Source organism: Bombina bombina, chromosome 4, assembly GCF_027579735.1.
Source record: "Bombina bombina isolate aBomBom1 chromosome 4, aBomBom1.pri, whole genome shotgun sequence".
Taxonomy (NCBI): domain Eukaryota; kingdom Metazoa; phylum Chordata; class Amphibia; order Anura; family Bombinatoridae; genus Bombina; species Bombina bombina.
Genome location: NC_069502.1, coordinates 1,116,883,843 through 1,116,895,367, shown reverse-complemented (window position 1 = coordinate 1,116,895,367; position 11,525 = coordinate 1,116,883,843). Strand labels below are relative to the sequence as shown.

The 11,525-nt window shown below is 41.7% G+C and overlaps 1 protein-coding gene across 2 annotated transcripts in view; it reads left to right on the top strand.

The window, feature by feature from the left end:
• Positions 1 to 10,675, top strand: part of PACC1 (proton activated chloride channel 1) — a 226,370-nt gene extending 215,695 nt beyond the window's left edge. For both annotated transcript variants that reach the window (XM_053712437.1, XM_053712436.1), the window contains one exon: positions 9,965 to 10,675. In XM_053712437.1, coding sequence (XP_053568412.1) covers positions 9,965 to 10,126 — 162 coding nt within the window. In that variant the 3' untranslated portion in view covers positions 10,127 to 10,675. The remainder of the gene's footprint in view (positions 1 to 9,964) is intronic.
• Positions 10,676 to 11,525: the final 850 nt, after the last annotated feature.

Sequence of the window (11,525 nt, the reverse complement as noted above, 5' to 3'; positions counted from 1 at the left end):
ATTGTGTGATAATTGTGCCATAGCGTCCAAACAATGTAAGGACAATACTGTCACAGATAATGAAGTTGCCCAAGATGATTCATCAGATGAAGGGAGTAGACATGGTTCTACATCATCTCCTTCTGTGTCTATACCAGTTTTGCCCACGCAGGAGGCCCCTAGTACTTCTAGCGCGCCAATGCTTATTACCATGCAACAATTGACGGCTGTAATGGATAACTCCATAGCAAATATTTTATCCAAAATGCCTGCATATCAGAGAAAGCACGATTGCTCTGTTTTAAACACTGAAGAGCAGCAGGGCGCTGATGATAATTGTTCTGTCATACCCTCACACCAATCTGAAGGGGCCATGAGGGAGGTTTTGTCAGATGGGGAAATTTCAGATTCAGGAAAAATTTCTCAACAGGCTGAACCTGATGTTGTGACATTTAAATTTAAATTAGAACATCTCCGCGCACTGCTTAAGGAGGTGTTATCTACTCTGGTTGATTGTGACAACTTGGTCATTCCAGAAAAATTATGCAAGATGGACAAGTTCCTAGAGGTTCCGGTGCACCCCGACGCTTTTCCTATACCCAAGCGGGTGGCGGACATAGTGAATAAGGAGTGGGAGAAGCCCGGCATACCTTTTGTTCCCCCTCCTATATTTAAGAAATTATTTCCTATGGTCGACCCCAGGAAGGACTTATGGCAGACAGTCCCTAAGGTCGAGGGGGCAGTTTCTACTCTAAACAAGCGCACTACTATTCCTATCAAGGATAGTTGTGCTTTCAAAGATCCTATGGATAAAAAATTGGAGGGTTTGCTTAAAAAGATTTTTGTACAGCAAGGTTACCTTCTACAACCCATTTCGTGCATTGTTCCTGTCACTACAGCAGCGTGGTTCTGGTTCGAGGAACTAGAAAAGTCGCTCAGTAGAGAGACTCCATATGAGGAGGTTATGGACAGAGTTCACGCACTTAAGTTGGCTAACTCTTTTATTTTAGATGCCGCTTTGCAATTAGCTAGATTAGCGGCGAAAAATTCAGGGTTTGCAATTGTGGCGCGCAGAGCGCTTTGGCTAAAGTCTTGGTCAGCGGATGTATCATCCAAGACAAAATTGCTTAACATCCCCTTCAAGGGTAAAACTCTCTTTGGACCAGAATTGAAAGAGATTATCTCAGACATCACTGGGGGAAAGGGCCACGCCCTCCCACAAGATAGGCCTTTCAAGGCCAAGAATAAGTCTAATTTTCGTTCCTTTCGTAATTTCAGGAACGGACCGGCCTCTAATTCTGCATCCTCTAAGCAAGAGGGTAATGCCTCACAGTCCAAACCAGCCTGGAAACCGATGCAAGGCTGGAACAAGGGTAAGCAGACCAAGAAGCCTGCTACCGCTAACAAAACAGCATGAAGGAGTAGCCCCCGATCCGGGACCGGATCTAGTGGGGGGCAGACTCTCTCTCTTTGCTCAGGCTTGGGCAAGAGATGTTCAGCATCCCTGGACGCTAGAAATAGTTTCTCAGGGTTATCTTCTGGAATTCAAGGAACTACCCCCAAGGGGAAGGTTCCACATGTCTCACTTATCCTCAAACCAAATAAAGAGACAGGCGTTCTTACATTGTGTAGAAGACCTGTTAAAGATGGGAGTGATACACCCAGTTCCAATGACGGAACAAGGAATGGGATTTTACTCAAATCTGTTCGTAGTTCCCAAAAAAGAGGGAACCTTCAGACCAATTCTGGATTTAAAGATCCTAAACAAATTTCTCAGGGTACCATCGTTCAAAATGGAAACCATTCGAACGATTCTACCCACTATCCAGGAAGGTCAATTTATGACTACCGTGGATCTAAAGGATGCGTACCTACATATTCCTATCCACAAAGAACATCATCAGTTCCTAAGGTTCGCCTTTCTGGACAAACATTACCAGTTTGTGGCCCTCCCATTCGGATTAGCCACTGCTCCAAGGATTTTCACAAAGGTACTCGGGTCCCTTCTAGCGGTTCTAAGACCGAGGGGCATTGCAGTAGTACCATATTTGGACGACATTCTAATACAAGCGTCGTCCCTTTCAAAAGCAAAGGCTCATACAGACATCGTTCTGGCCTTTCTCAGATCTCACGGATGGAAGGTGAACATAGAAAAAAGTTCTCTGTCTCCGTCAACAAGAGTTCCCTTCTTGGGAACAATAATAGATTCCTTAGAAATGAGGATTTTTCTGACAGATGTCAGAAAGTCAAAACTTCTAAGCGCTTGTCAAGTTCTTCATTCTGTTCCACGTCCTTCCATAGCTCAGTGCATTGAAGTAGTAGGGTTGATGGTTGCAGCAATGGACATAGTTCCTTTTGCGCGAATTCATCTAAGACCATTACAACTGTGCATGCTGAAACAGTGGAATGGGGACTATACAGACTTGTCTCCAGTGATTCAAGTAGATCAAAAGACCAGAGATTCACTCCGTTGGTGGCTAACCCTGGGCCACCTATCCCAGGGAATGAGCTTCCGCAGACCAGAGTGGGTCATTGTCACAACCGACGCCAGTCTAGTGGGCTGGGGCGCGGTCTGGGAATCCCTGAAAGCTCAGGGACTATGGTCTCGGGAAGAGTCTCTTCTCCCGATAAACATTCTGGAACTAAGAGCGATATTCAATGCTCTCAGGGCTTGGCCTCAGCTTGCAAAGGCCAGATTCATAAGATTCCAATCAGACAACATGACGACTGTTGCGTATATCAATCATCAGGGGGGAACAAGGAGTTCCCTGGCGATGAAAGAAGTGACCAAAATAATACAATGGGCGGAGGATCACTCCTGCCATCTATCTGCGATCCACATCCCAGGTGTGGAAAACTGGGAAGCGGATTATCTGAGTCGTCAGACATTCCATCCGGGGGAGTGGGAACTCCACCCGGAGATCTTTGCCCAGTTGACTCAATTATGGGGCATTCCAGACATGGATCTGATGGCGTCTCGTCAGAACTTCAAGGTTCCTTGCTACGGGTCCAGATCCAGGGATCCCAAGGCGACTCTAGTGGATGCACTAGTAGCACCTTGGACCTTCAACCTAGCTTATGTGTTTCCACCGTTTCCTCTCATTCCCAGGCTGGTAGCCAGGATCAAACAGGAGAGGGCCTCAGTGATCTTGATAGCTCCTGCGTGGCCACGCAGGACTTGGTATGCAGACCTGGTGAATATGTCATCGGTTCCACCATGGAAGCTACCTTTGAGACAGGACCTTCTTGTTCAGGGTCCATTCGAACATCCAAATCTGGTCTCCCTCCAGCTGACGGCTTGGAGATTGAACGCTTGATTCTATCAAAGCGTGGGTTTTCAGATTCTGTGATAGATACTCTGGTTCAGGCCAGAAAACCGGTAACTAGAAAGATTTACCATAAAATATGGAAAAGATATATCTGCTGGTGTGAATCCAAGGGATTCCCATGGAATAAGATAAAAATTACTAAGATTCTTTCCTTTCTGCAAGAAGGTTTGGATAAAGGATTATCTGCGAGTTCTCTAAAGGGACAGATTTCTGCTTTATCTGTCTTACTACACAAACGACTGGCAGCTGTGCCAGATGTTCAAGCATTTGTTCAGGCTCTGGTTAGGATCAAGCCTGTTTACAGACCTTTGACTCCTCCCTGGAGTTTAAATCTAGTTCTTTCAGTTCTTCAAGGGGTTCCGTTTGAACCTCTACATTCCATAGATATTAAGTTGTTATCTTGGAAAGTTTTGTTTTTGGTTGCTATTTCTTCTGCTAGAAGAGTTTCAGAGTTATCTGCTCTGCAGTGTTCTCCGCCCTATCTGGTGTTCCATGCAGATAAGGTGGTTTTGCGTACTAAGCCTGGTTTTCTTCCAAAGGTTGTTTCTAACAAAAATATTAACCAGGAGATAGTTGTACCTTCTTTGTGTCCGAATCCAGTTTCAAAGAAGGAACGTTTGTTACACAATTTGGACGTAGTCCGTGCTCTAAAATTCTATTTAGAAGCTACAAAAGATTTCAGACAAACATCTTCTCTGTTTGTCGTCTATTCTGGTAAAAGGAGAGGTCAAAAAGCGACTTCTACCTCTCTTTCCTTTTGGCTTAAAAGCATCATCCGATTGGCTTACGAGACTGCCGGACGGCAGCCTCCTGAAAGAATCACAGCTCACTCCACTAGGGCTGTGGCTTCCACATGGGCGTTCAAGAACGAGGCTTCTGTTGATCAGATATGTAAGGCAGCGACTTGGTCTTCACTGCACACTTTTGCCAAATTTTACAAATTTGATACTTTTGCTTCTTCGGAGGCTATTTTTGGGAGAAAGGTTTTGCAAGCCGTGGTGCCTTCCGTTTAGGTAACCTGATTTGCTCCCTCCCTTCATCCGTGTCCTAAAGCTTTGGTATTGGTTCCCACAAGTAAGGATGACGCCGTGGACCGGACACACCAATGTTGGAGAAAACAGAATTTATGCTTACCTGATAAATTACTTTCTCCAACGGTGTGTCGGGTCCTCGGCCCGCCCTGGTTTTTTAATCAGGTCTGATGAATTATTTTCTCTAACTACAGTAACCACGGTACCATATGGTTTCTCCTATTTTTTCCTCCTGTCCGTCGGGCGAATGACTGGGGTGGGCGGAGCCTGGGAGGGACTATGTGGCCAGCTTTGCTGGGACTCTTTGCCATTTCCTGTTGGGGAAGAGATATTCCCTCAAGTAAGGATGACGCCGTGGACCGGACACACCATTGGAGAAAGTAATTTATCAGGTAAGCATAAATTCTGTTTTTTTTGGAGTGCTATTTTATATATATATATGTGATGCTGTATTTACAGGAGTGATAACCCATGTTACGTTTTTGCCCCTGCACATAACCATACTATCTATGTAAGCACAGGTGTTCTATATCGTCATTGACATCCACAGTTAATTATGTCTATCTCTGAATGTCTTCTGATTGTTTTCCAGCTGCTAATCTAAGATTGGTTGAAGAATTACTTACAGCTTAGATGTTGCCAATTTTTACAATTAGACTTGTGCATTTCGCATTTGCTTTTTTGTTTTGATCCAGGTGTGTTGCCATAATTGGCCATTTGCACATGCTAAGTAGTGCTAATGGGATGCAGATCTGACACACCTGTGTTCACTCATTTGCACTTTGTGGGGTATATAGGAGGGTAAGTTTGATGTGTGTTGTATATGTATTTTTCTGTCTGAGGAAGGGGCTAAATACCCCGAAACGTCACAATAAAAAGAATAAACTTTGGATTTAATACCGGAGAGTGCCTGTCTATTTTTGAAGTGTATATATATATATATATATATATATATATATATATATATATATATATATATATATATTCATTCAGTAATATTTAGTTTGTAGCACAATTGGTTCTGGTACAGTTACTTACAGCTTTTCTCTGTGATGTGCTTATTGTTATATTCCGTTCAGTTGTTGCCCTTGTTTTGCATAAAGGGATGTTAAAACAAGCCAATTAGATTAATACTTTTCAATAAACACAAGGTTAGTGTGCAGTTTGGAATCTTTCTGTCTCTTAGAGCTATGACAGTAGTAGAACACCCTTCCTTTTGTATCACATTATGTTGTGTATTTAGTGCCATACTTGCTTTAATATGGAGCAATTTATTGCATATCAGGTCTCTGGACCACCTGTTGGGGTGAGCGCAGATTTATTGCTCAACTCAGCCTTGTTTCAATGCTTATTATGCAAAGCTGTACCTGTGTAAACTTCATCTAAGATGTGATATTTGTGTGCTTATTCTAATCCTAGACAAGGGGCGTCTATCTTTCATTCTTATGAGCAGGCTCTACTGGGCTATCTTTTAATTTCAAAGAATATATTCCTTCTGCTATGGATGAACTGATGGATGTCATGTATCCCCCCAGCCGAGGGTCTGCAATGGAGATGCTGGTTATTCAGTTTTTATACTGGTGCCTAAGGATTGTAACAAGCCAGGTGTACCTTTTGATCCTTCCACCAGATTTAAAGCTATGTTTCCTTTCCCAGTCCTAATTGGACAGCGCTATCTTCCCATTAGTCAGGTGGACTACTATTCCCTTAGAGGACAAACCTCCTTCAGAGACCCATTAGAACAGAGACTTGAAAGCTTCCATAGGCATTCCCTTTCAACTTGGGGTTATCTATCCTGCCCTCCTGTCATGTCTGTTTGATGCAATAATCCCTCTGTAGGTTTAGGATGCTTGGAAAAAATCCAGAATAAAGTAAAGTTGATTAAGGTTGTTGTGGACGAAGTGGTTTGCATAAAAGTGAAACGTGCTGCTATAGCTGTTCTAGCAAGGATTGCCTTATGGCTAAAGTCTTGGTCTGCTGACATTATTACTAAAAGCAGACTTCTATCTTTGCCCTTTTTATGTAAAATAGTTTTTGGGCCTGGCCTGGCCTGGATACTATTATAACCACTATTGCTCTGAGTAAGTTTGTTGCTACAGGATAGGAAAATCCAAGGACAAGGGACAAACTCCAGAATTACTTGTTCCTTTTGGGCTCTAAAAAGAGCCCCTGTCTCTTGTTCTATTCAAGCTGTCAGATCCCTGAAGTCTTCTTAGATATTGGTCTCCTGTTCCAAGAGTAACCAGGTAGGAGAACCACAAGAGGGCTATGTCACCGATACCGAAGGATTGGAGGGTTTAGAGCAAGAGAGTGTGGTCAACATCATCAAAGGCTGCAAACAGATCGAGAAGGATTACCAAAGGGAAGTGGCCTTTTCGATTTTGCTATAATTAGGTCATTAGTACCCTTAATGATTGCTGCCTTTGTGGAGTGTTGGGGCAAAATCCAGATCGCAATTTAATGTGAGGAAATGGGATAAATATATATTATATATATAATATATATACACAAGCCTTTCCAGAAGTTTTGAGGCAAGGGGGAGTAGGAAAATACGGCGGTAGTTGGATGGGGATGTGGGATCGAGAGAAGGATTTTGGGGGATAGGTATGACTAGTCCATGTTTAAGTGATAAGGGAAATATACTAGTGCTGAGGGAGAGATTGAAATTGTGTGATGACTGGAGTAAGAGTAGGAGAGAGGGAGGGCAGTAGTTGTGAAGTGATGGGTTTGAGGGGACAGGTAGTGAGATGAGAGGAAGATATAAGGGCAGAAACTTCTTCCTCAGTTACAGGCGCAAATTAGCTGAATTATTTGCCTTTTAGATGCTTGCGAACTGTGAAGGGGAGTTGAAGACTGGTAGCATGTTAATACAGAGATGATTTAGTTTCTGATGGAATTGATTTTGTTGTTGAAGTGGCTGGCAAAATCTTGAGCTGAGAGAAGTGGTTATAGGAGGAGGTGAGCAGAGAAGGGAATTATAAGTAGAGAACATATGTTTTGGGCTTGAAGAAAGAGTAGAGAAGTAATCCAGCTTAGAGAGGTTAAGGGAAGATTAATAGGAGTTCAAGGTAAACTTTTAGTAAAGAAAGTCCGCTAAACACAGAGATTTTCTCCATTGTTGCTCAGCAGTGCAGGAACATCTGCATAGGTAGCATGTCAGTGGATAATGCCAGGGCTGAGGATGAGTGCGTAATTTTCGAGCTATGGTAGGAGGTGCCAAGTTGTGAAGGACCGATGTAAGAGTAGAATTGTAGTGACAGATTGGTCAGGGCAGGAAAAGAAGTAGATAGAAGAGAGCAAAAGGGTTGAGAGAGTTTGAAAGTTGTTGCTGATCTAGTGACTTAATGCTTCTGTGAAGTTTGGCGTTATGGTTAGGAGGGAGAGTAGTAGTTAGTGCTGTGATGCAAGTGAGGAGATGATGGTCAGAAAGAGGAAAAGGGGAATTTGTGAAGTCAGAGACAGTGCATCGATGACTGAAAATCAGATCAAGGGAGTGTCCATCTTTGTGAGTGGGAGAGTCAGTTCATTGTGTCAGACTATAAGAGGAAGTGAGCTGAAGAGGTTTTGTTGCTACAGGGGCAGTGGGATTGTCAACAGGGAGGTTGAAGTTCCCAAGAATGAGGGCAGGGATGTCCAAGGAAATGATATAAGGTAGCCAGACCACAAAATTATCAAGAAATTGAGTTGAGGAGCCAGGGGGCTATATATAAGTGCAACATGTAGAGAGAGGGGAGAGAGGGGAGAGAATAAGGAAATCATGTGGGTTTCAAAGGAAGAAAATTTGAGGGAAGAGATTGGTTTATATTTGTTGAAAGATGCAGTGAGAGGAAAGTAAAATACCTACATTGCCTCCTTGTCTGTTTCCAGATCTAGGGATGTGGCTGAAGTGGAAAACCCCTTGTTATAATGCAGCAGGGGGAGGCTTTGTCAGGAAAGAGCCTGGTTTCTATGCGAGTCAGAAGGTTGAGTGAATGGGGATAGAGTGCACAAACAAAGGGGGTGTTGTTTTTAGATACAAAAGGAACTTGAGTAAGGTTTTAAGAGTTCTGGTTTCTAGGTCTATTGAACGGCACACATGGGTGGGTGATATTAGGAAGTTGTGGGGGGACCAGGATTGGGGAAGATATCGCCAGCCGCTAGTATGAGCAAGAGGGAGAGTGACATAAAATGAGTTACAGATTTGCAGTATTGAGAGTGTCTTTGGGATGTGGTGCAGGGAGAAGATAGTTTAGGAATGTGTGAAGTTCATGAGCAAAACTGAGGTGAGGATAAAATAAATGTGCCCATGAATAATGCAGGTGTTAAGGGGGGAATGAGTAAATTAATGATATAGTTTGTTTTATAGACAAGAGGTAGCAAAAATGAATTACTTGGGGATATGAAGTGGAGCAGAGCTCTGGAAAGTAAGGGTGTTACAGAAAATGTAATCCCACATGTAATGATTTCCTGAACTATCACTATAATGCAAGAAATGAATTATATCAGGTAGGTATACATTTTGCATATACAAGGTAAAGAAGATAAGTTTTTTTTTTAGTTACATGGATCTTTGAGGAAGCATAAACAGTACATTTTGGGCCAGATTATGAGTGAAGTGCAAAATCGTGCTGACATGAGCACAATATTTGTGTTCCACTTATAATTCCAACACACACAATTGTGCGCTGTATTTGCAGTGCAATGTGAAGTTGACCTCTCGTTCGCATTGCTAGGAAGCTATGCGCTCAATAGAGTGCGCTTCCATAGGCTCCAATGGGGGCTTAGTTTTTATGCCGTTAGACACTAGCACAGCGAAGAGGGTAAGTTGTGCAGCAGATGTAAATATATATGCTTATATACATTTATATTTATGTGTTAATCTGTGTATATATACACACATATTAAAACATAAATATATATACAGTATGTATATAAGCATATACATATTTACAGGGAAAACACAGTTCCCATAGACCGAAATTTAAAGGTGCCATTTGTTTTTATTCACCCCACACCCGCCACAGTTAACCACCCCATAAAACTGCTTAATGCTTTTATTAATTATAGAAGCAAACACTAAAGTTTGGGGCAATTGGGGCACTTTTAAAAAAATTGACCTCCGGTTAATTTTCGGAGAGTTAATTGCTATTGCGAGCTCGCAGTAGCAATAACCAGCCACTTGTAATGGCTGGTTAATTATCGCACGCCCGCAAACGGGCAAATATGCCCATTTGTGGCCGCAAGATAAATTAGAGCTCCACTTGTAATCTAGCCCTTTATGGGGAACCAAAAATAAAAAACAAATACTCCGCAAGAGTTTGGATTTTGACCATTCTTTTAACTAGTCATGCCCTTCAGTTGCTAGCACTAAGGTTACATGAAATAAATATTGACTTAGTGCTGCTTAGTAAATAAAGCCTGCAGCATAGACCTTCTTAGTATAATGTTTCCATTGTGGTGAAGAAAATTGACAAAAACTACAAAGCTATAGTTGCTGTAGACTTTACAATGTGCATATATAGAAGTTAATCTGTAAAATGCAGATTACTGTGAACTGTGATCCTGATGATTTGTATAATAGTAAGTATCATCATCTGCTTCTCATAGAACCTTGTTTCTCTGTACTAATTTTATTTATGTTTACAGATAATCACTGCCAACTCCTGGAGCATGATTGCTCCACTGTGTGGAGTTTTTTTGGTCTTATTTAAAGCTGCAGACTTTGCCAAACTCAGCATTAAGTGGATGATTAAAATCCGAAAGCGGCAAATGAAAAAAAGAGCCAGGGAATTGAACCACATCAGCTGAATTTGTACCAACCTGACTGACTTGCGGGAGCACTGGAAGAAAGAAAAAAACAGCATATTATGAGGACAGAATTGTCTTTAAATGCATAGGAACGCGATTTACACCATGCGTTTAAAGAGCCGATTTTAAATGTCACCTGCTATATCTTATAGAAGAAGCATTTTACGTGTCCAACTTAGTTTGCCTAACAAATTTCATTTTGTTCCGTTTATAAGGAGCTGTTCAGAATTAGTGCATTGCTGGCAATGCAGTAGAATAGATATAAACAAAGTTAGCAGAGATTCTTATCGTGCCGCATCCCTACATAACAGATAGTTGTTGCAATGCAAAAACAACGTATGAGTAAAAGATGCTCAGTTTAGTGTGCGTGAGGGATTGTGGGTATTCTATGATTTGCAACTTTATTGTTACTTCAGTGACATGCAGTAAAATGCATAAATAGAGGGAATGTAAGTATTTAATTATTTTAAATTAAAGGGATAGTCTAGTCAAAGTTAAACTTTCATGATTCAGATAGAGCATGCAATTTCTCTTGTTAAGTGTATCCAGTCCACGGATCATCCATTACTTATGGGATATTAACTCCTCCCCAACAGGAAGTGCAAGAGGATTCACCCAGCAGAGCTGCTATATAGCTCCTCCCCTAACTGCCATTACCAGTCATTCTCTTGCACCCAACGAATAGATAGGATGTGTGAGAGGACTGTGGTGATTATACTTAGTTTCATACCTTCAATCAAAAGTTTGTTATTTTATAATAGCACCGGAGTGTGTTATTCCTTCTCTGGTAGAATTTGAAGAAGAATCTACCTGAGTTTTTCTATGATTTTAGCCGGAGTAGTTAAGATCATATTGCTGTTTCTCGGCCATCTGATGAGAGGTAAACTTCAGATCAGGGGACAGCGGGCAGATTAATCTGCAAAGAGGTATGTAGCAGCTTATTATTTTCTGACAATGGAATTGATGAGAAAATTCTGCCATACCGATATAATGTAAACTCAGCCTTAAATGCAGTAGCAGCAACTGGTATCAGGCTGTCATGTATGTATATTTTACACTTCAGTATTCTGGGGAATGGCACTTCACTGGAATTATACTGTATGCATAAAACTTTAGCCTAATTTGCAGGGACTAGCAACAGGCTTTTTAATAACACTCAATTTATTAATGTTAAACGTTTTTTGCTGGCATGTAAAATCGTTTAATTTTCTGAGGTACTGGGTGAAAAAATGTTTTGGGCACTATTTTTTTCCACTTGGCAGTCGTTTTATTTAATTTATGACAGTTTACTGATCTCTCTCACTGTTATGTGTGAGGGGGAGGGACCTTTTTTGGTGCTTTTGCTACGCATCAAAAAATTCAGTCAGAAGTTTATTGTCTTCCCTGCATGATCCGGTTC